This window comes from Cherax quadricarinatus, chromosome 41, assembly GCF_038502225.1.
Source record: "Cherax quadricarinatus isolate ZL_2023a chromosome 41, ASM3850222v1, whole genome shotgun sequence".
NCBI lineage: Eukaryota > Metazoa > Arthropoda > Malacostraca > Decapoda > Parastacidae > Cherax > Cherax quadricarinatus.
Window position 1 is genome coordinate 642,814 of NC_091332.1, and position 25,997 is coordinate 668,810.

General features: G+C 36.6%; 1 protein-coding gene across 3 annotated transcripts; it reads left to right on the top strand.

Annotated features, from left to right (window-relative positions):
* Positions 1-370: 370 nt before the first annotated feature.
* On the top strand, positions 371-25,699 carry PrBP (Prenyl-binding protein). Of its 3 annotated transcripts, XM_053786729.2 has the most exons (6): positions 371-558; positions 7,087-7,149; positions 8,876-9,011; positions 10,335-10,456; positions 11,618-11,678; positions 14,910-25,699. In XM_053786729.2, the coding sequence occupies exons 1-6, from the start codon at positions 518-520 to the stop codon at positions 15,111-15,113; spliced, it is 627 nt and encodes a 208-aa protein (XP_053642704.1). In that variant the 5' UTR covers positions 371-517; the 3' UTR covers positions 15,114-25,699. The 3 variants fall into 3 exon arrangements, with proteins under 3 accessions (XP_053642704.1, XP_053642706.1, XP_069948970.1); XM_053786731.2 differs by having other exon boundaries at positions 392-558; positions 11,618-25,699; XM_070092869.1 differs by lacking the exons at positions 371-558; positions 7,087-7,149 and adding an exon at positions 624-847.
* Positions 25,700-25,997: the final 298 nt, after the last annotated feature.

Genomic DNA, 25,997 nt, shown 5'->3' on the forward strand with positions numbered 1-25,997 from the left:
TTTGTGTACCTCTGTATGTATGTTCAAATTATTAAATAAATAAATAAAATAAATAAATAAATAGATAATCGCTCCAGGGACTGGGCCATAACATTTGTGGTTGCTCAATAAATTAAAGTGGTAATGATCTATTTATTGAATTCAGAACAATAGTAATAAATTCCCACAGCCACGAATTCAGTCAGTAAACTTTACATTGTAGTTATATGCGGTTATGAGTTATTTAAGTTACTTACAACAAGCAAAATCAGGGTATTTTTCCAAAAAGTCAGATTATATACCACTGTGAATAAAACACTTTTAACATTTCTTGAATATCTGTGAGTGAGTTGTCTCGTGTGTACACAAAATAAATATTGGTATTTAGCTTATCTATGGGTAAAATTGATTGAGAACTAGACTTGAGGGAATGTTGTGTGTCAGTGGAGGATGAGACTGTGAGGGGAAGATACACCACTCAGCTCCTCCTCTTCCTTTACATTCCACTCTCGCTTCAGTTTCTTTACATCATCCCAAGATGCCGTCGAGGTCTGAAGACATTCTACAAGGATTTAAAATGTATCCTTTATTCTCTGTTGGTTTAAGATGTTTAATATATGGTCTGTCAGTTTGTTGGTTGCCAGGGAGACGCGGTAAACAATGTTATGTAGGGGTAATCTTATCTTAACATTGTTAGAATGAGCTAGTCATATCTAACATAGGTAGACAGTGATAGTCTTATCTTAACATTGTTACACAGGATCAATTAGTAGTGCCATCAGCTCCTATCTGAAGGATCATGGATCGTTCTCTGCACAAGTGGACACGCTGGGCATGTTCCTGTACACCTGTTGTCCCTCTTCACCTAGTAAGTTTATTTAGATACAGGTACACATAGGTACAGTTATCATTCATAGTAACGTGTAAATTACCTAGGTGTTAGTCAACTGTTGTGGAATGCATCCTAGGGGAGAGCACCAAAGGACTCTTAATTAATTATAATAATTCACTTCGTCTGAGTTTTTTGGGTTAAGCAAGTTTATTCAGGTACAGGTATACATAATTGTACTTATGTGTACCTGAGCCTAAATAAACTTATTGATTGGTTTTCTTTGGTTATCCAAGGCCACTAACCCTCTGTGTTAAATCTTCTGTTTTAACCCCTCCTCTCTTTAATGTTAATGTAAATAACACAGTTCATCTCATTATATATCTCCTTTTCACACAGTTGAGTTAAACAAATTTTATTTTCTTGCAAGATTACGTTGAGATTGGAAAATTACAGTAATGAGTTGCAGTGCAAAGAGAGCCACTATCATTCCTAGGCATTATGGGCAGACTTAATTTAATGGTTTACAGATTACTTAATACTAATACTACTTAATACTAGCCGTTTTAACTTTTAAGATTTAAATAATAAAATATTACAAGGCCCTTAATGGAAATAAGTTGCTTGGACTTTTTTTTGGGTTATCCTAGGTAATCTACACATATGCTGCTATGTATGGTAATTTATGCAACTGTATTTATGTATACCTGTACCTGAATAAACTTACTTACCCTCTTAAGGGAGATGCCTTGATGCCAGTGAGGGGAGTTTTTGATCCAAGGAATTGGACTTGCTCTACTTTTTTGAATGGATTCTAATTGACTCCCATTACCCATGCTCTGTATGACTGCTATGGGTTAAGTAAGGAAGTTTATTCAGGTACAGGTACACATAAATACAGTTACATAAATTATCATACATAACATATGTGTAGATTACCTAGGATAAACCAAGAAAGTCAAACTAAGTGGCTTATTTCCATTGGAGTCCTTGTAATACTACCTTATTATTAAAACATTAAGAGGAGATATACTAGGAATAAGGTAAACTGAGTTATTTACATTTACATCAAAGAGAGGATAGATCACAGTAATAGGCACATGTATGTTAGTTATACCAGAAATCATTCTCCTCCCTTTCTGTCTCTACATTCTTTTGGTACGTTTGGCTCTCTTCTTGAACTGTTTCATTCTGTGACAGGCTCTGACATGTGCAAGCAGTTTTTTGCACTACTTTATTGTTGTACAATAAAATATGTTTGAAGCTTGGCCACTGACTGGGTGCTACGAAGTTGTGCTCTCTTCCCCTAGTACTATGATTACTTTCGTTCCCAGACTTAACAAGCAGGGCAGCAAGATATTCTGTACACGTTTGTGAGCAATTTTATAAACGTGGTTTAGCTTCAATTTAGTGCCTAACATGATTATTACAAGTCTTAATACATTATTATATTAAACTGTTTTCTTAATAAAATGTTGGGTAGGAACAGTGCTATCCTCGCACATTTTTTATAGGCAATATTAACACATTGTTATGCCTGTTTCAGCTACTGGATTATTATGACAAGGCCCTCGATGCTATAGAGGATACACAAAATGCAGATGTATTATATACAGACTTTGCAAAAGCCTTTGACAGGTGCGACCATGGTGTAATAGAACACAAAATTTGTGATAAAGGAATAACAAGAAAAATTGGTAGTGGATGAATCTACAACTTCCTAACAAATAGAAGACAGAGCAATAGTAAACAGTAAAGTCTGAGGCAGCTACAGTGAAAAGCTCTGTTCCACAAGGCACAGTACTCACCCATCCTATTCCTCATCCTCATATCTGACATAGACAGAAGTAAGCCATAGCTCTGTGTCTTCCTTTGCGGATGACACCTGAATTGTCATGACAGCGTTCTCCATTGAAGACACCGCAAGACTCCATGCGAACATCAATCATTCTTCAAATGGGCCACTCAAAACAATATGAAATTCAATGAAGAGAAATTTCAACTACTCAGATACGGAAAACTTGAAGAAATTAAAACTGTATCAGGGTATACAACAAATTCTAACCATACAGTAGAGTGAAAAAGTAATATGAAGGACCTGGGAGTAATAATGTCAGAGGATCTCGCCTTCAAAGACCACAGCAATGTATCTACCACATCTATAAAAACGGTAAGATGGATAATGAGAACCTTCAGAACTAGGGACACCAAGCCCGTGATGATTCTCTTCAAATCACTTGTTCTCTCTATTTATTTATTTATTTTATGTCTTTGCAAACAGTACATTGAGATTTTATATTTAGGCTGGATTACTGCTATATACTAACTGCCCCCTTCAAGGCAGGCAAAATTGCTGACCTGGAGAGTATACAAAGACCTTTCATGGCACACACAAGTTCAATAAAGCAAATACATTACTGGGAACAGTTGAAGTTGAAGTCCCTTGATTTGTATTCCCTGGAATGCAGGTGAGAGAGATACATGATAATATACACTTGGAAAATCCTAGAGGGATTGGTACCAAACTTGCACACAAAAATCACTCCCTATGAAAGCAAAGGACTCAGCAGGCGATGCAACATTCCCTCATTGTAAAGCAGGAGTACCACAAATACACTGAGAGACAACACAGTAAGTGTCTGTATTGATAAGACCTGCTATATAATGTTTAGGAATAAAGCTAAGAACCTGGGAGTGATCATGTCAGAGGATCTCACCTTTAATCCTTTGGGGGTTTCCGCCGTACTAGTATGGCTTACGACCCAGGGTTTTTGACGTACTAGTACGCCTAAATTCTAGCGCCCTCAAATCTAGTGGGAGAAAGCTGGTAGGCCTACATATGAAAGAATGAGTCTATGTAGTCAGTGTGCGCAGTACAAAAAAATCCTGCAGCACACAGTGCATAATGAGAGAAAAAAAAACTTTGTGTTATTGGAATAAAACAGCGACTTTGCACTGTATTCTTGTATGGTATTTATTGCTGTATTCTAGTTTTCTTGGTCTCATTTTATAGAATGGACGACATATTACAGAAATTGAGATGATTTTGTCTGGTTTTACAATGAAAAGTACCTTGAAATTGAGGTCAAAGTAGCAGAAATGTTCGATTTTTACCAAAGTTCAAAAGTAAACAAATCATGCCAAGCATCCAATACATGTCAACTGGTGAGTCTAATATTCTTTTACAAGTGCGCTGATATTATTTATACTATTTCTACACTAATGCAGTAGTCTGCATAACAGTAAATCTTCTATTTTTTGTAAGAATAAAAATTCAAAGTGGAAAGCCAAAGAAATATAAGAGGGGCCTGGGGATGTGACTAACGAACAGAGAACTTGTTATTTTAGTGCCAGGAATGTCTTTCTTGTTTATTCTGGACCCTATTCGGAAATTGGCATCTTTTGAAATTTGTGTGAAATTGGCAAAATTGCTAAATTCTGACCACTTTATTGGATAGTTGAAATCGGTAAATGGGTGGTTTCTTGTACTCATTCGATACAAAAAATAGAGTTCTAGCGAAATAGTTATGATTTTTGTCTACTAGTACATTGGAATTGGCCAAAAATAGAGCTGCAAGTGGGCAAAATCACCGATGCGTAAACATCGTCGAGACCGCTAACTCTTCGAGAGCATAATTCCGTAAGTTTTCCATCAAATTTCATACTTTTGATGTCATTATGATGGGGAAAAGATTCTCTACCTTTCATAAGAATTTTTTTTTTTTTTTTAAATTTGGCCGACCCTGAAAACAAGTCTCGGAGAGGGCCTGTCGACCTTCAAAGGGTTAAAGACCATAACATTGTATCAATGGCATCTGCTAGAAAAATGACAGGATGGATAATGAGAACCTTCAAAACTAGGGATGCCAAGCCCATGATGACACTCTTCAGGTCACTTGTTCTATCTAGACTGGAATATTGCTACACTCTCAGCACCTTTCAAGGCAGGTGAAATTGCTGACCTAGAAAGTGTACAAAGAATCTTCACGGCACGCATAACTGCGATAAAACACCTCAATTACTGGGAACACTTGAAGTTCCTCAACCTGTACTCCCTGGAAAGCAGGCACGAGAGATACATGATTATATACACTTGGAAAATCGTAAAGGGATTAGTATGAAACTTGCACACGAAAATCACTCCCTATGAAAGCAAAAGACTCGGCAGGTGATGCAACAACCCCCCAATGAAAAGCAGGGGTGCCACTAGCATGATAAGAGAGAACACAGTAGGTGTCAGGGGCCCAAGACTTCAACTGCCTCTCAGCATACATAAGGGGGATTGCCAATAGACCCCTGGCTGATTTCAAGAAGGCACTGGACAGGCACCTAAAGTCAGTACCTGACCAGCCGGGCTGTGGTTTGTACGTCAGTTTGCATGCAGCTAGCAGTAACAGCCTGGTTGATCAGACCCTGATCCACCACAAGGCCTGGTCTCAGACCGGGCTGCAGGGGCATTGACCCCCGGTACCCTCCAGGTATACTCCAGGTATACAGACAGTTATCGCAATACAGAACAATATGTATAATACAGTATAGATATGTGTGGTATATTCCTGTGATGTCTCAGAGGAATTTAATTCCATAAGGGGTCTTTTCATCTCATTTAGTTGTATATACATATAGCATTTTAGGTTGGTAGACAGCATATCAAACTTTTTTGTTTTAATTACATTACCTAATAGAATACTCCATTCTATTGAATGCACAGCAACTCAGCAAATGACCATATGACCTGACTTTGAAATACTCATTTGTTCTTAATTGTTATTTGTTTACTCATTGCTTAGTTAATATTAAAGGTAATTTTAAGCCTGCCCATAATGCTCTGCATACAACGGGCTTTTGGCATGTTACACTTAACCACTGTATTTCTTTGTACATCTATGTATCATGTCCAAATTAATAATAAATAAATAAAAAATAAAAGTCCCCTCAGAGCCACAGTGGTGCCTATGCTAACCTTCCTATGGGGTATAAATATACCTAGTTGGATGAATCTTATTGTAGCCAGCTGACTCAGTGGCTAACTTGTCAGTCTGAGGTTTTATGATTGATCTCGGGTTCTATCCCCGCCCGTGGTATGGTTTGTTTGCAATCGTGTCATTAAGATTTTGTGAGTCATAAACACTTAGTTGTGAAAGTACAAAATGGAATTTTGAACATTTTTTTGCATGATGAAAACTGTTGGTCTTTCCTTTCACTCTCAAAAACATGTAAGTTGTTATATAGTTCTTTTACAGTTTTCATAATTATCAAATCAGCTGCTGCTGCCTTTTTTTTTTCACTTTTACATGTGGGATATCAAATATGGATGTTTCCTGCATAGTGAAAGTGCATCTTTTACATCTCTCCAAAATGGTTTGTCCTGGAGTATTTGTCATGTAATTAGCTCATTGGTACTGGCCTTATGATGATGGTATCTAAGATCACACATAAAGGTAGGGTAACTAGTATTAGACTCCTGATTTAACGTTGCTAGCTAGACTTAGTGGTCAGAGCGATGTAATTTGATATTATCTCACACTGCTAAATTTTATGTGAAATTATATTTTCTTTATGTACTGAATTATAAAAGACATTTTTAAATTTAAAGTTTATCTTATTTGTGTGTAAATGATCATAATTTTGCTTTTTTATTAATTTTTATTATAATAATAATGTTTATTTCTTTATTCCACACAAATAATGTAGATAAGTGAATTAATACAGTGATAGGCACAAAAGAAAGCTTATTTCTGCTGAAGAGGCTAAAAACCTGTACAGTGAACCATTGATATAGCAAGCTAATAGAGTGGATTGTCAGTCCATTAAATTACAATGCATACTCTTAAAAAAAACTCCACTGTATATCTAATACAGTGGACCCCCGCATAACGATCACCTCCGAATGCGACCAATTATGTAAGTGTATTTATGTAAGTGCGTTTGTACGTGTATGTTTGGGGGTCTGAAATGGACTAATCTACTTCACAGTATTCCTTATGGGAACAAATTCGGTCAGTACTGGCACCTGAACATACTTCTGGAGTGAAAAAATATCGTTAACCGGGGGTCCACTGTAAAGTATTGAACACAACAGATATACTCCAATAATCATTGAAAATAAAGAAGTTAAAAGTAGAATTCATGCAATGGATTTTGTACATTATTGTAAAAGACTGTTAAATCGAGGATTTACTGTGTGTCATTACTTGTTGATTATTAATTTCTTGTATGCTGGATTATATTCAGCATACCTTTGTTTAAATTGTGATGATGGCCTTAACTCTCAATAGCAATTGGATGAATCTTCGAGATGCTGACAGCGGCAAAGTTCTCTGGCAGGGTACAGAAGACTTGTAAGTTTGATTTTTTCTTCTGTTGGGGGGGAAGGGCTTACTTGGAATATACTGCACCTCATTTATGTGCATACTCACCTCAAATAGTCTCTTGCAAGATTTGTACATAAATTTTATGCTTAATGACTTCCTTAACCTCCAAGTGTCAAGAGTGTTGTTGCTTGCCATAACAAGGAGTGTGCCAGATTATCAGTATGAGTTTCAATGGAATTGGATAATTTTGGTGGTATGTATTGGTATTGGCCTAAAATTGAATATCAGTGGGTATTGACTAATTCTGACAGTGTCAGTATCAGCAAGCATTTTGGCAACATCCCATCCCATCCCAGAATGCATCAGGATATAGGTGATGCACCCTCTCCATCACACTGACAACCATACTCTCCCATGGAACCCTGTCTAACTTCAGGTTTTGCAATAGTCCCATCTCCCCTTCATAATTTCATTTGGTGTGTACATTTGCCCTGTATGGCATATGTGATATTATATTAATTTTGACTGCTAGCTTTACCCTGTTGTAGGCTTGGACACCTTGCTCTCTCATTGGATGACATGTTCTTTGGTACTCCCTTCAGTTATGCCTGCTTTGATTCCATTGCCAATCAGCAGCTGCCAATTCTGTCTTTTGGTTTAGGTGATAAGATTCCAGGTGAATTCCCCATGTCCCACAGTAGAATACCATTTTGAGAGATGTATTTATACATTAAGGGCTCTCCCTGTTGTGTTTCGGCTGACATCTTGGCCCTGGAGCAGCACCAGTTTGGAGCCCACACCTGGTCAAGCATGTCAAGAAATCGGAGAAAGTGCAAAGGTTTGCAACAAGGCTGGTTCCAGAGCTAAGGGAAATGTCCTACGAAGAAAGGTTAAGGGAAATTAGTCTGATGACACTGGAGGACAGGAGGGCCAGGGGTGACATGATAATGACAAACAAAATACTGCATGGAATAGATAAGGTGGACAGAGATAGGATGTTCCAGAGATGGGACACAGAAACGAGGGGTCACAATTGGAAGTTGAAGACTTGGATGATCCAAAGGGATGTTAGGAAGTATTTCCTCAGCCACAGAGTTGTTAGGAAGTGGAATAGTCTGGCAAGTGATGTAGTGGAGGCAGGAACCATACATAGTTTTAAGACAATGTACGATAAAGCTCATGGAGCAGGGAGAGGGAGAACCCAGTACTGGTCAGTGAAGAGACGGGGCCAGAAGCCGAGTCTCAGCCCCTGCAACCACAATTAGGTGAGTACTAGTGAGCAGGGATGATTGGGGAACATAATAACATATGTATTTTTGAGAGAATGCCCACTGTTTTGGAATTTTTTTTTTAGAAATATCCTGGATGTGTGTATTGAATTTGTTTGCTGGGTGTATTCCCAAGAATTGACCCTCATCTTGCCTATCGATTGGTGTATTGTTTATCTTTATATTCAAATAAAAAATTTTTGCTTTGTTCCCAGACATTATATAGAAGATCTTGTCAGTATTGAGTGAGAGGTCATAGTTATGTATATGTACTAAACATGAATGATAAGCTATATTATATACTGTTATTGTAGTAACTCAGTGTTACATATATTTAATGGTAGAGTGGAAGAGTTAATATTATTCTAATCAGATACAGTGCACTGAATTCAGTATGAATACATTTTTTTTACTTATTACAATACTGTATATGAATACTAAATAATTCTGTTTAAGTTAGCTGTTAATTGTACCACTGTTTGCAGCACCAACCCAGATGTTGAACATGAGGCTCGCGTTCCCAGGAAAATTCTCAAGTGTCGAGCAGTTTCTAGGGAAATTTCCTTCTCTTCAGTCCACTCTATGGAGAAGTTTAGGTTAGAGCAGAGAGTTTATTTCAAGGTAAATATAAATACGTAAAATACTGACAGCTTGCTTTTGTATGACTCATTTTTTCTGCCATTATGACAAACTTCAATCCTTAAGAATAATAAGTCACAAAACAGTTCAAAACAGTTCACCAAAAGCTGCACTTAGGAGTGGAAGGTTAAGGTGACATTTCGGTCAGTTCTGGATGGACTGAAATGTCACTAATGTTCTTCACCTAAGTGTGGGTATTTGGTGAAAAACTTAAGTCCTTTAATTTACTTTAGTATACAGCAGCATTCTCAGTTCAAATTTTCTGGAAGCTATTTTTTATTTCACCAGATGCATTTGTATTTTGTGCATTAATTTTATGCATGTGTGGAGGGCATATTTTTTTGATAAAGATTGGTCAGGAATTTTGGAACGAATTAAAATATAGTTAAAACTGACTTGTATATTCAGTGCTGTAAAATCCTTGATTTAACAATTGCCTTTACCAGCTAGTAATGGCAGTTGTGGTGGATAGAGATGAGATTGTTTTAACATGATTGTAACAATGGTGGACGATGGACCTTATCCATTTTTTCTGAATCAGTTGACCCTGTGGACTTTGTATTTTATTTACGAAGTCTACTAAATTAAGGGTTTACTGTGTTAAAATTTTGCATACCGGATTTGAGTCCTGGAAATGGGAAGTACAGTGCCAGCACTGTAAAGGAGGGGTTTGAGATATTGGCAGTTTGGAGGGACTTCTAAACTGTCGTATCTGAGCGCCTCTGCAAAGACAGTGATTATGTATGAGTGAGGTGAAAGTGTTGAATGATGATGAAAGTATTTTTCTTTTTGGGGATTTCCTTTCTTTTTGGGTCACCCTGCCTCGGTGGGAGACGACCAACGTGTTGAAAAAAAAAGGGCTCATATTTGTTTGGTAGAAATTGGTCAGGAACTGTAGATTTAATAATTTCATTGATCTGTTGGACAGTGGAGCAGCTGTCCTGCACATGATCAAGATTGATGTACAGCTGTTTGGGCACAAGCTTACTTGCACCACATCCCTCTCTCACACTTACCCAGGTATTTGTTATATTCACCAAAGCTTTCTTCCTCCACACCACTGGCCCAGGCATGCACACACACTACAGCCTTCCCACACCACATTCCCAGACATCTAATACCCTCACCATTGCAGTGAGAAGATGAAGAGTATATGTAAAGTATTGTGTGAGATATGCTGGGAGAAGGGGAGAAAGTGAATGGGAGAGAGGAAGGTTACTGAATGGGAGAATGACTTGTGAAATATTGTAATAGACCTTTGTAGTATACAGCATATCCAGTACTAACAATGTCTTTCAATTTCAGGATCGCATGCTTGAAGAATGGTTTTTTGAATTTGGTACAGTAATTCCTAACTCCACAAACACTTGGCAAAGCTTGATTGAGGCTGCTCCGGAATCTCAAATGATGCCAGCCCAAGTATTAAGGTATGAGCCATTAGTACGTATGTTTAATTATCTAATTTGTGGGGATGATTTCAACACGAGTCCACCTCTTTAACTCCAGATGGACTAATGTGACTTGCCTCAGTTGTATTTACATTATGACATCCATTTCACTTCATTGTATAGATAATTTCAGTTCATTAATGTAGTTAAATTGAAGAAACATTTCTTGACATCTCTCTCATTCTGTAGGGCATTCATTCCCATGTTCTGGACCCTCCTTCAGTAAACATTGCCTTTATTAACCTTGTCAGTATCTTTTGTGATTACCTATACCTATCTGTAGTTGCATAAGTAGAGCTAGGTTCATGGTATTCCATATTCATTATTTAGTCTTCCATTGCAATCTTCTAGGATAGTCTCACCTTTGCTGCATTTCTTCAACTTCTAAACTGATTTGCTTCATCAACTGTAACCCTCGATCATTCAGTTGATGTTTTTCAAACGTTTCATTTTGATATCCTGATTCCTGTATTAAGATGTAATAGTGGCATAAGGAAGATCAGCTAATTTGCTTGAAGGGTGCAATAATTATTGAGTTACGGGAACTCGCAGCCTAACTCTGGAGATATCTTTGGATGAACCTGACCCCCCCCCCCCCCCCCCCCCTTTTTTTTTTTTTTTTTTTTTAACAAGTCGGTCGTCTCCCACTGAGGCAGGGTGACCCAAAAAGAAAGAAAATCCCCAAAAAGAAAATACTTTCATCATCATTCAACACTTTCACCTCACTCACACATAATCACTGTTTTTGCAGAGGTGCTCAGAACACAACAGTTTAGAAGCATATACATATAAAGATACACAACATATCCCTCCAAACCGCTAATATCCCGAACCCCTCCTTTAGAGTGCAGGCATTGTACTTCCCATTTCCAGGACTCAAGTCCGGCTATATAAAAATAACTGGTTTCCCTGAATCCCTTCACTAAATATTACCCTGCTCATTTGTTGACCCCATATTTACATTAATTCTAAAAAAAAATTTGACTGAATAGGCTATTCAGAAACAAGGACAGTTATAAGGCATTTCCAGTAATTTTAGTCTAATGACCAAGGATTTCAGGTTTTGTATAATTTAGTATGTACAATATTGTATTATAATGCCAAACATTTTTTATACACCAGCAATTTTTTTTTTTTCAGTGGGAATGTTGTAATAGAGACAAAATTCTTTGATGATGACCTGTTGGTGTCTACCTCAAAGGTTCGTCTTTTTTACATCTGATGCAGTGACAGCTTCATCTCGAATTGACATTAGACTGTCCAGGAGTTTGGCATCTTGTTAAAAATATTCATATCTGGTATATTCGTCTGTTCATCTTGTATAATTCTCTTTTCTGGCATATCTTCAACTCTCTTCAGATTTGAATGTTGTTTTTATCTTCAGAAAGTTTTGCCTTTTTTTAATTAATGAGAAGTATGAACATTTTATCAGTCGAATGTATTAATTATATCCAACTTAAGGTTGTATGTATTAGTATAACAATTCAAAACCTTTATTTTAGCAATATGTAATGCTATATTTGGTTGTTGTCTCTTACTCTGGCATAATACCCAGCACTACAAACACTGAAGAAATACAGTAACACACAAGTAAAGTAAGAGACTTGGAAATTTTTACCCTTACTATTCACCAAAGGCATTATGCTCATCTTAGTATAGTAACTACTGTATAAATATTAATTGGTTGCATATTGACAACAAACCCATTCTTAAATTTTTTAGATGACTGCCATTGACAAGAACTTTAACTGTTATGCAATGTAAGATAGTACATATTTTGTAGAGGCCATCTACAAGGCTGAGAAAAGCTATGACAACTATTGTTTGAGGTGGTTTGTAGCCAGTGTTCTTTTTGGGATGAAAGTTTCCATTTCTTGACTGTTAATATAACAGTTGAAGGTTAATGATGAGTTAATTTATCATAGTTGAATTGTTACATGCTTTGCAAATTGTTTATTATGCATCTACATGTATTCTTTACTGATTATTTATGTAGTGCACCACCGTTAATATTACATCATTGTAACCAGCAGCCTTTTAAAATAAGTAAATTTTTATAGTGAAAAAAAATTTTGAGAAAAAGTTTGGTAGTACAGTACTTATGAAAAGTTGAAGGAGTTGTTCTCTTCTAAATTAGTATGTTCAAACATACATGTATACATTATGATAAGATATATATCACCTAGGTGTCTATACTGCTGGAAGTACCAGGAACAAGTAACACTACTGGGTAGATACCTTAAGTAAATCACCAAATAGTGTGAGTTATCCAGTTGATAAATCTATCTGTTAATCTAGTCACCCATACTATGCTGGTTAGTTATATATAATATTTTACACATTATCACTTAAGTTTAATACAGCTGTATACAGTAATACAGTATTTTCTAATGTTATACCATTGTCATCATCACCTAATCTTTCAACACTTACATCACTTTCATCAATTTGTCAAGCATTTTCATTGCTGATGGTGTTTCATCGTTGTTTCTTTATTACTGTTATGGCAGTCTTGAATATCATTTTCAACAATTTTAGAAAGAATTTCAATTTTTTTTATAGCCTCATCATAATTTTTCTGGAACTCTTCAAAATCTGCATTACTTGACTCAGCTTTCCAGGCTTTGTTAAGCAGACCAAATTTTATGCCAGACATGGGCTGTTGCTACATGATTTTATTCCAAAATATACCAAAAGTATTTTTATGGCACAAACTTACTTAAAACATTCATGTAGTTTTTTTTTTTTCAACTTGCTGGCCATCTTCCACCGAGGCAGGGTGACGCCCATCCCTGTTCCCCTCCCCCCCCCCCAAAAAAAAAAAAACTTTCACCATCATTCACATTATCACTGTCTTTGCAGAGGCGTGCAGATACAACAGTTTAGATGTCACTCTAAACAGCAAATATCCCAAACCCCTTCTTTAAAGTGCAGGCATTGTACTTTCCACCTCTAGGACTCAAGTCCGGCTAACTGGTTTCCCTGAATCCCTTCACAAAATATTACCCTTCTCGCGCTCAAACAGCTCATTAAGTCCCAAAAGTCATTTGCCTCCACTCCTATCCAACATGCTCAAACACTCCTGCTAGATGTCCATGCTCCTTGCACACACAGCCTCCTTTACCCCCGTCCATTCAACCTTTCCTAGGGCAACTCCTACTCTACCTTCCCTCTACTACAGATTTATACACCCTCCAAGTAATCCTGTTTTGCTCCACCCTCTCTAAATGTCCAAACCCCCTCAACAACTCTTCTTCATCCCTCTTGGATAATGCTTTTAGTAACTCTGCACCTTCTCCTAGTCTCCCAGCTACAATTTCTCTGCATAATATTTACACCACGTATTGCTATTGCCCTCGGACGTGACATCTCCACTGCCTGCAGCTTCCTCCTTGCTGTAACATTTGTAACCCATGCTTCACACCCATATAAGAGTGTTGGTACCACTATACTCTTATACATTACCCTCTCTACCTCCATAGATAACATTCTTTGCCTCTACAAATACCTCAGTGCACCACCCATCTTTTTTCTTCATCAATCCTGTGGTTCACTTTATCTTTCATTACCCATCTGCTGACAAGTCCACTCCCAATAATTTCTAAATTTTTATATCATTTGCCGAATAAATTAGAAAATTTCCAAAAGTAAATTGTTGCAGTGCCCTGGTATGCAGGTACCCCTTTCCCAATGGTTTAATACAGGGGCAGAGCTAGAGTAAAGCTGAAGCCCCCCAAATTTCATCAGATCCCCAAGGTCTCACCCAATTAATAATAATAATGCTGCCGCAGTGGCGTCAGCGGCCAAGTTCCCTAGCCTCCTCTTCCAACCAGATTGCACACACTAAGCCCCTCTTAAATATAACATCTAGAGCTGCCCTTGACCTTGTACACCGAATACCATGTCATTTCATTTAAATCTTTCCAGCCATGATAGTAATTCCTTGCTCTGTGATTTTTCTATATGTAAATTCACTTTTATGAAGTAACCTAGTTTTCCCGGTAGTTCCTTTTTTTTTTTTTTCATCAAACTGGCTGTATCCCACCAAGGCAGGGTGGCCCAAAAAGGAAAACAAAAGTTTCTCTTTTTAAATTTAGTAATTTATACAGGAGAAGGGGTTACTAGCCCCTTGCTCCCGGCATTTTAGTCGCCTCTTACAACACACACGGCTTACGGAGGAAGAATTCTGTTCCACTTCCTCATGGAGATAAGAGGAAATAAACAAGAAAAAGAATTAGAAAGAAAATAGAAGAAAACTCAGAAGGGTGTGTATATATATGCTTGTACATGTATGTGTAGTGTGACCTAAGTGTAAGTAGAAGTAGCAAGACGTACCTGAAATCTTGCATGCTTATGAGACAGAAAAAAGATACCAGCAATCCTACCAGCGTGTAAAACAATTACAGGTTTCCGTTTTACACTCACTTGGCAGGACGGTAGTACATCCCTGGGCGGCTGCTGTTTACCAACCTACTACCTACAGTTGACTGGACTTATCCATCATAATTCCCCTAGTGCAGTACTGTATGACACATTTTCACTACATCAGGAGAAGTTATTGGAGTGGAACATGACCAGGTTTTTAACTAGCAAGTTTCCTCAAAGTTTGACTTTTTTGTTTTTTATAGAGAAATAGACAATAAATAAATCACCAATGTCAGTTGTAGAATTGTTGTTTTGAGATGACATTTCTGTAATGGTCCTGGAAATGTTTTGCTAACAAACCTGGAGTTTACCTGGACTAACCAATCCAGGTAAACTCCAGGTAGGCATATTTAAAAAAAAAAAAAAAAACTGCTTGGATTAGCAGTCTGACCCAAATGTGTGATAATGCAAGAGGTGTGAGCTCTGGGTTTCTAATTTGGGTGGCTGAGAGACATGCCCAGCAGCATTGTTCTATACTACCCTCATTTTTTAATAAATATACTAGGTTTTTCAAAATAGAAAAGGATGGAAAGCCCTTTGGAGATTCCTTTCAATATACTGAACAGTACAATAATGAGGATTTCAGATCAGTAACACTGGACAATAAATTTCTTTTAGTTTGCTACTGAGGTAAATACAGTATAAAGGTTCTTTATTAACTCGAGTATGTTGATTTTTACTTGGAGAAATTTATTATTTTTTTGGCATTGTATATTAAGAGTTAAGCACAATGTACAGTTTAGTGCTTTAGTTGATGATGATAAGCACAACGTACAATTGCACAGTTGATGTTCTATGTATGTAATTGTTCAGTTCTTGCCAGCAATACTCAGAATACATAGCCAACATAAAAAGTGACCTTTTTTTTTAAGGCACTGTGAAAATATCTAGCACATTGCACAATTGACGATTGTGTATACCATTCAGTATCACCAGCTCATCACCAGTACCCAATATATATATATATATATATATATATGAAAAATTTATTTCCAATTTTTCTGTAACTAAAAATATGTACATGTCACGTTATTTCAGATTTTGAATCTTAATACTGCACTGCTTTCAAATCAGCATATTGCATTCAAGTTACTGTAGTCTAAAACACAGATTTTTACCTCTGTAGCAAATTTGTGGCTGTGCAGTGTAATTTTTAATGTAACGATGGTGCACTATATCTTAATTCTCTGTAGCTTAATTCTTTAAAAGAAATTTTATTTAATGAATATGTTATAGGTGTGGGTATAGTGAATACAAAACTGTCCTTCAAAAATATATATGCATATGTATTATAGTAACTAGTGAGCATAATACAGGTACAGTATTTGTTAAAATTTATCCAAGCTAAAATGTGATATATGCCATATACATAACTTTGTAAGTGTATGCATTTATTTTAAATAATAAAATGTTCTTTAGTTCAGAATAGCACTATTAATAACTAATGCATAAGCTAGACTATTCATACACATATTGACCTTCAGCTATCAAAAGGCAAGTGGACAACTATATTATATCATCATGATCATGTTGGCCATTATCATCTTAACTGGTATAAGGACAGCATGCAGAACAAGCTTTAACTGGGATGGGACTATGTTTTGGAAAAGTTTACTCACACGTAGAGGTTCATAAAGGTTGATAAAGCTCAACCCTGAGTGAAAATCCCTAGAAAAGCCTGTTATGCATATTGTCTTCATACTCATACCTGTTGTCATTACACCTCTTCATCGAAATTATTGTGGTCAACATCATTATGTACATTTTGTCTTCAGAGCAGGATAATTTGTACCAGTACTCCATAATTCCTAAATGTTTGCCTCTTAACCCTTTCACTGTCGGTGTCGAATTAGGACAGCTTACAAGCCAGTGTTGGTGCCATATTAATACGCCAAAATTCTAGTGGCTTTAGATCTCATGGGAGAAAGCTGGTAAACCTACATGTGAGAGAATGGGTCTGCATGGTCAGTGTGCACAGTATAAAAAAAATCCTGCAGCATGCAGTACCTAATGAGAAAAAAAAAAAAAGACCGTGTTTTTGGTTTAAAACGCTGACTTTGAGGTGTATTTTCATATGGTATTTATGGTTGTATTCTTGTTTTCTTGGTCTCATTTGATAGAATGGAAGATATATTACAGAAATAGAGATAATTTTGATTAGTTTCACGATGAAAAGTACCTTAAAATTGAGCTCAAAGCGGGAATGTTTGATTTTTGCTGATGTTCATGAGTAAACAAATGACATCACCTTCCAATACGTGTCCAATTGGCCAGTCTAATACGTAGTCACGACTGGGATGACACTGTTTATACAGTTATTATAATAATGCAGTAGTCTGCGTAACAGTAAATCTTCTGTTTCATGTGTGAATATAAATTCAAAATGGAAAGCAAGGGTAATATAAGAGGGGCCTGAAGATGTGGCCAACAAAGAGAGAAAATGTTAATTTAGTGCCAGGAATGTCCACATTGTTTATTCTGGACTCTATTTTGAAATTGGCATCTTTTGAAATTTGTGTGAAATTGGCCAAATTGCCAATTTCTGACCTCTTTATTGGGTAATTGAAATTGGTAAATGGGTGCTTTCTTGTACTCAATCGTTAGAACAAATGGAGTTCTAGTGAAATAGCTATAAGTTTGGTCGACTAGAACAATGAAATTGACTGAAAATAGGGCTCCAAGTGGGCAAAATCACTGATGCGCATATATCGCTGAGACTAACTTCGTGAGAATGTAATTCCATCAGATTTCATACTTTTGGTGTCATTACCATCGAGAAAAGATTCTCTGTCATTTCATAAGAATTTTTTTTTTTTTTTTTAATTTTTCGACACTGAGAGCAAGTTTGTGAGCAGGGGCCTCGACAGTGAAAGGGTTAACTGCATCACATGTTCTTAAGCTTTAGAAATCAGATTAAACCGTTGAAATAAATGCTAAAAATATTTTCTGCTTGCTTGTCTAGAGAAATAAGTGCATGTTCAGTACAGTATTCGTTATATTAGTACACTATTTAAAATTAATACACAGTGTAAGGGTACAAGGGAAAATGTATACTCAATAACTGAGGAAACAAATGAATTACTTTATAATGGTTGATGAAGTTATGTTCACATTACTTTTCAAAAACAGATAAGAAAAGGCAAAAACAAAAAGTGGTGATGCATATTGAATGATGAAGTTAAAAAAAAATTCAGTATCCTTAGCATGAGTTTTATTTAAGTAGACTGTATGCACTTTTTTGGTAACTACATAAAAACTCTTTAGCCTGCCTCATTTTTTGCAAAATAAAAAACAAATACCCTCCTTTTGAATGATAACTTAAAACTGATGATAATTTGAGACCTAGAAAATTAAATTGTATAATAAGCATTGACAGTGTCCTAACAAAGTTATCACTAATATACAAAACTATATATTCTAGTCATATGCATTTTGGAATTTATTTGTGAACAATTATAATTCAGGACATGTATCATGCTGTCAGTAAGATTGTCAGTTACTGTTTTCTACTAAAAGAAATGAGGCATTGTTACTTATGAGGTGGGACTTGACATTCTAATATAATTATAGTTAAAAATGCCTTAAAGTAAGAGTATTTATATACTGTATGTAATTAATAAATATTATATTTTATTACAATGTATTTATGGGTAGGCAGTATCCCTGTAGGGGTCATACGGTGCCCAAGTAATGGGAGGCAATCAGGTTTGATCCAAAGAAGTAGAGATTCAGTCCACTTTCCTGGATCAAGATCTCTTCACTATTACCAAGGCACCTCCTTGCAAGATTGAACCTTTTTAAAAATATAAACAAAAACAATTTTTTTTTTGCTTGTCTAGCATTTAAAAGGCATTGTTTACCAAAGTTCATATGTTGAGTTTGTCCTTAATATCAGCAAGGCCTTAATTTATGATGCAGTAACTGCTATATTGTAAGTGCATCAGCTAGCTCTGCATGCTCATAAGTGTTTGTTCCTTTCGACAATTTTAATTTTTAGATTAACAATATGAATAAAATACAAAGAAAAATGCTATAAAAGACTAACACTGCTGCATTATGAGATAGGCAGAGCTTTCATTCAAGGAAATTTACCTGGATAAATACCATTTCAGTAAGCGTGCGTGCAAGTTGCAGATTCTCATCTGCTGTCATTAACCTTTTCACTATCTCCCACATATAATGTATACTTTTTTGAGATAGGTAGCATTTACTTATACTATATGCATCTTGTTTATAGCACCCTCAGATATGCTGAGAGTGGTAAATTTTGGCCTAGGCATGAGAGAATGGATCTGTGTAGTTTACAAAAAAAAAAATCCTGCTCCAAGCAGTGCATGCTCGGAGCGGCTATGATTTTGTGCTTTGGTTAAAATAGTGACTGAGACATTTTCTAGGGTTGTTTTCATGGTTCTATTGGCTATTTTTTGCTGTCAATTTTTGTCTGTATCAGACTGGCAGTGCCCTGAAATAGGTCTCAAAACAGCAGAAATATTCAGTTTGTGATGATTTTCCTGAGGTGCTGGGGGAATCAGGATGATAGGAGGGGCTTGGGAATATGATTATTGAACAAAGGAAAGGTTGCTTCAGTGGCTGGAATGCCTACAGTTTTTATTTTGGACTGTTTTTAAATTAGAATTTGTTGAATTTTGAGTAAATTTTCCCAAATTACTGACCTTTTGATAGTCAGTTTCTTGCATTCAACCAATAGGAGTGAAGGCACACTAGCAAAATATCCACCAATTAGGTCCATTTGAGTAGTGGAATTGGCCTAAAATAGGCCTCAAAGTGGACAAAATTGCAGTTGTGTACAGTGCTCCTCAGTGTTCAACTTTGTATCTGCATAATTCTATAAGTTATACATTAATCCTGTGAGAATTGTCAGGCTCCATCATCAGTCAGCCACATTCTGTTGGACTGCCCACTTTATCAACGAGCACGCAGAATTTACCTCCATCGTCGTCTTCGCTCTGCTGCTCTTTCTTTACCTTCCCTTCTCGCTGATGGACCCACCTTTCATCCGGACTCTCTCATTGACTTTTTGACAACAACTGACTTACTTCACAAACTCTGATGCCTTCAGCCCTTTCTACCTCAATCTCTTGCTACCCTCTACCCCTACACTATCCCCTGCCCCGCTGTTTTCTGTAACCTACTGATCATCCCTTTCCCCTTCTGCTGCCCAGTACCCTTGCTTCCTTCCCTATCCTGCAGCGCTGTATAGTCCTTGTGGCTTAGCGCTTCTTTTTGATTATAATAATAATAATATACATTAATCATTGCCTTTTTTGGTGTCATTACCTTGAGATAAAGATTCTTTACTGTTGTAGATTTTTTTTTAAATTGCAGGAGAGTGAAAGGGTTAATAATGAGTATTTGATAGTTATGCCATTTTTGCATTCCTATTCGTCCATTTACCTGAAGACAAAAATATACGTATATTTAAAGTCATGTACTTTGCCATTGTTATGAACCTTGAATGTTCTTTTGCATGTTATTTAATATCAATAACAGGGTAATATATGCATTTTTCTTTGATGTCACATAAACAACTTTTCATATTTTGATTTTTTTTTTTTTTTTTTGACATATAAGCTGTATTTAAGTTACAAAACATAAAATCTGGTTAATACTCTTAGATACAGATTATCTTAGTAACACAAGTGGGTTAGCCAATGAAAGGTCGCTCTAATTAATTATTGAGTTGCATTCTTGTCTTGCACCAAGTTTTTATTCTTCAAGCTTTTATTTGCGAAGCACAAGTGGCTTAGAAATTTCTCCTTAGACTCTGGTTTATTATTTATCCAGGTTATATTATTATTCACTTCAAGACACATGTATGTGTGTGTTTGTGTCAATATATGTTTCAATAGTTAAAGTGCAGCTTTAATGTGTTTAAGTATGTACATATCTATCATTCACATAATGGCTGTTATATTATATGCAGCCATAGGTTTGAGAACAAGTTGATATTTTGAACTGGAGGGCAAATATGCCTTGTGTAATAAAGGCTAAGAGTGATGCATAAATGAAATTTGCATGTTTATTATGAAATTTTTCATAATGTAGGTAAACAGGCAGAGAGATGTGTGTTGATACTATGGGTAAAGCATTGCTTTATACTGTATCAAAATACTGTGATCAAGCAACTTTTAGAAGCATTTCTAATAAGATGATTAGTATTCAACATAGTTTTAGATTAACATTCAGTTATACCGATATGATCACAGCCCGAGAGAATATTTCAGTAATAATATAGTACCATCTTTCAACAAGTGGCCAACGACATATTTAGTGGCTTAGCCGAGGTGCCTATGCTTGATTGAATGAAACTTCACTTAGGAATAATCATCATATTCATCACCTGAGCTAAGCTTGATATCACGAAATCTTAAAGTGCAGTAGTACAGCACATCTTGAATTGTGTTTTCTAGAAGTGAAATTAGGATGTAATTATTTTTGTCAGTACAGTGGACTCCCGCATACTGTTGGCATCACATAACGTTAAATCCGCATACCGATACATTTTATCGCTAAGATTTTGCCTCGTATACCGCTAAAAAACCCGCTCAACACCATTCGTCCGAGACGCGTCTAATGTGCAGCCTGAGCCAGCCTCACATGTTCCGCCGGTGGCATTGTTTACAAGCCAGCCTCCGCGGTAACATCCAAGCATACAATCGTAACATTTCGTATTATTACAGCGTTTTTGGTGATTTTATCTGCAAAATAAGTGACCATGGGCCCCAAGAAAGCTTCTAGTGCCAACCCTGTGGTAAAAAGGGTGAGAAATATTATCGAAATACTGTGGTACCATGGTCAACTGCTGATGCTGCTGCTGCTGTAGCACTGTCAGCTGCTGCTGCTGCTGTACCACCGTCAGCTGCTGCTGCTTCTGTAGTACCGTCTGCTGCTGCTGCTGCTGTAGTACCGTCTGCTGCTGCTGTAGTATCGTCTGCTGCTGTTGTAGCACTGTCAGCTGCTGCTGCTGCTGCACTGTCAGCTGCTGCTGCTGTAGCACTGTCAGCTGCTGCTGCTGCTGTAGCACCGTCAGCTGCTGCTGCTGCTGTACCACCATCAGCTGCTGCTGCTGCTGTACCACCGTCAGCTGCTGCTGTAGTACCGTCTGCTGCTGCTGCTGCAGTACCGTCTGCTGTAGCATCATCTGCTGCTGCTGTAGCATCGTCTGCTGCTGCTGTAGCACTGTCAGCTGCTGCTGCTGCTGCTGTAGCACCATCAGCTGCTGCTACTGCTATACCACCGTCAGCTGCTGCTGCTGCTGTAGTACCGTCTGCTGCTGCTGTAGCATCGTCTGCTGCTGCTGTAGCACTGTCAGCTGCTGCTGCTGCTGCTGCTGTACCACCGTCAGCTGCTGCTGCTGCTGCTGTAGTACCGTCTGCTGCTGCTGTAGTACCGTCTGCTGCTGCTGTAGCATCGTCTGCTGCTGCTGTAGCACTGTCAGCTGCTGCTGTATCACTGTCAGCTGCTGCTGCTGTAGCACCGTTGTTGGTGTGGCTTATTGAGAATACCAAGAAACAGGCCCGGTGGCCTGGTGGCTAAAGCTCCCGCTTCACACACGGAGGGCCCGGGTTCAATTCCCGGCGGGTGGAAACATTTCGACACGTTTCCTTACACCTGTTGTCCTGTTCACCTAGCAGCAAATAGGTACCTGGGTGTTAGTCGACTGGTGTGGGTCGCATCCTGGGGGACAAGATTAAGGACCCCAATGGAAATAAGTTAAGACAGTCCTCGATGACGCACTGACTTTCTTGAGTTATCCTGGGTGGCTAACCCTCTGGGGTTAAAAATCCGAACGAAATCTTAATTAACCCCAGAGGGTTAGCCACCCAGGATAACCCAAAAAATTCAGTGTCATCGAAGACTGTCTAACTTATTTCCATTGGGGTCCTTAATCTTGTCTCCCAGGATGCAACTCACACCAGTCGACTAACACCCAGGTGAGCAGGGAAAAACGCCTGGAACTAGTGCTCATATTGGTGGATTTAAAGCCAGCAAAGGTTGGTTTGAGAGATTTAGAATCGTAGTGGCATACACAGTGTGATAAGGCCTGTTCTGGAAGAAAATGCCAAACAGGACCTACAGTACTCAGGAAGAAAAGGCACTCCCAGGACACAGTGTCTCATCAGTCATTGCTGCATCTTCAATAAAGGTGTCATTTATTCTTCATTTAGTAGAGTAGTACATGCACAATATATATTGTGCATGTACTACTCTACTATTGTGCATGTATCCTTCTCTTTGTGTGTAGGAAAATATATATTTCACGTGGTAAAATTTTTTTTTCATACTTTTGGGTGTCTTGCATGGATTAATTTGATTTCCATTATTTCTTATGGGGAAAATTCATTCGCATAACGATAATTTCGCATAACAATGAGCTCTCAGGAACGGATTAATATCGTTATGCGGGGGTCCACTGTATATACAGTACTTAAAGGTTAAAATAATAGTGTTTTCCTGCATATTGATATTACACCAGATTAAGAGTATCTTTGAGACCCTATTAAAATGGCACTATTTCCTATTTAATAAGGTGATATGCACAACTGAAATGTGATATAACACAACATCAGAATATATTATCACAGTTGCATTGTTAGCTTTACTTTCTTCATTCTGTTAATTAGTGTGATTTGTCATTCGTTATCTCAGTTTAAAACAAAAATGCAAAATAAAAAAAAAATGTGCAGTGAACTTTTGTGAATTATGTAAATATATGAAGAATACATTTGTTAGATTTTATTTTTGTATATTGCTGAATTATATTTAATTCTGTCCTACATACATGTGATATTCTGAGAAAGTCAATATTGGATATTCTATTGCCTTGGAAAGTTTTTTGCATTCAAACAGCAAAAATTTCAGCAACTTGCTTCTGATGGGATTTCATGATAATTCAGCATCATTTTTAAGAAAAATTCTCATAACAGTGAGATATAATTGCATTGTTGAAAATCTTTATTTCAAACAATATAGATGCTACTGGTAAGCAATTTAAAATTAGAATAACTATTTTCTTGAGTATATTACTTAAGAGTTAACCCTCAGATTGCAGATGCCACTTATCTGATGTTTCCTTTGTGGGTTAGTCTTAAACTGTTATAGCCACAGTATTAACTTAATCTTCTAGCATATTACACTTCTCTTTCAAATTACTGCAAGGACCGGGTGTTAATAAGACAAGTCAGTCTGCCAGGAGACTTGGTGGGTGCTTCAAAACAAACAAAAAAAATCCCATGTCAGAGGGTATCACATGTATGATCTTGTGCTATTCTGTTATTAAAAGATTGAACATTTTCTGAAAATTTTTTACCCCTTGAACCTCCAAACTAATTTTTTTTTGTCTAGGAACAAAAATTTATATATTGAAATTAAAGAGTACTGTATTTGGGAACTCTTTCTCAAATATTTCTTGTGTCAGTTGAGTTAATGAATGTTCACAATACATTTTATGGAAATTTGTATCAGGCATCACCCTGCACCATTTTTGAAAATGGAACATACAGGAGGTCTCCAGCTTACAAATGGCTCAAGCCACATACATCTCCATTTACAAACAAGGCACTGAGGAATTACATAATTAATTTTTAAAACCACTGATATATAGTACAAATGCGTGAAACATAGCCACCCTTTGTACCATTGTTTCCTATAAAAATAGCTCATTTGTAAATTGAAAAACTAGGGACACATCTTTTAAGTTGAAACACTAGGAAAAAATCTCATATGTTAGTAGAAAAACCAGAAGCACATATTTTTTTGTAAGTTGAGGACCACCTGTACAGTGATTAGAATGTTGATGCAAGGTATCTTGCTTGGAGAATAATAGCAGGCAGATATATTTTTTTTTCTGATACATGCTATTAATGTTTAATTCAGTTTCTTTATATGATCTGTAAGTGTCACATTATTAGATTACATTTTAGAAAGTAAAACCATTCAGTTGAATTTTTACAAGCAGATCAGTGTTCATGAATTCCGTCCATGGTATTTTAACTCAGATGCAGAATGGCAGTCTGATTTGTAGGAGGTTCATTATTCATCCTGAAATTTCAGTGAATTAAGTTTCATGAAGGGAAATGAAAGTTGCAATGAATTGAATATGTATAGGAAAGGTACAAAAATGTAATTAATGTGCATTCATTTTTAATTTAATATAATGTTTTATCTTAAATTTGCTATATTTTTACAGATTGTATCAACTGCTATAACTATTTACTAATATTCATGGTCTACCTAATCAGTAAATTCTTAAGAAACTGAATTTCATTGTTGGGGATTAATATATAAGGAAATTAAATGAAATTATGCTTCATCTGTACAAATGCTAGTTGTTAATGGCATCATCATGTCTTAAATGTTACCAAGTTAAAAAAAAAGACCTTTTCTTAGTACTATGGTAATCATTCTGAAGGTCAGTTAATAAATGTATTTGCAGTATGCATCCTTGACACTAATTCTGATAGTGTGTGATTTGGAGATTGAAATACTCTTATAAGATATTCAGGTTCAGTGTTTTCTAAATGTTCTCAAAGCTCCATTGTTCATATCCTGTTATATCTAAATATACTTAGAAATTAGATTTTTTTTTTTACAGTTGCTGGAGAAAGTATAAAAGTACTGGAGGAGACTAAAATATGTTTTTTAACTTCAGGACAGTTGCACATTTCAAAGTGGTTCTCAGGCACTGTTAATGGACCAATTTCTCTCCTGGTGAATTTTCTTTATACAAATATAGTTGTGCATCCTTTATTAACAAATAAATAATAAAAGAGACAATACATACAGTTTTTTTCCCTAATTTATATTGATAACTATGATGTACACAAATATTTTATGTCCGTGATGTTTGATGTATTTTCAATAATTTTTTGGATTAGATTGTATTGGTAACTGGACACAAGACTTGTGAATGGACATGCTAAGTGTCCCCATTTCCCCCTTTAAGTGCTGAGAAGCTCTCATGATTTTTTTACATGAAACTAGCCTGTTGCACCACTTCTTTTTTTTTTTTTTTTACTTTGCAGATGTCTCCCATGCACACTCCTTTTTTTTTTTTCTACCATTTGACACTGTA

Coding starts and splice junctions, on each gene's coding strand:
- PrBP (XM_053786729.2), top strand. CDS start 518: ATGCCGTCGAGGTCTGAAGACATTCTACAAGGATTTAAAAT. Junction 559..7,086: donor ATTCTACAAGGATTTAAAAT/GTATCCTTTATT, acceptor AACTCTCAATAG/CAATTGGATGAATCTTCGAG. Junction 11,679..14,909: donor TGTTGGTGTCTACCTCAAAG/GTTCGTCTTTTT, acceptor CTCACTTGGCAG/GACGGTAGTACATCCCTGGG.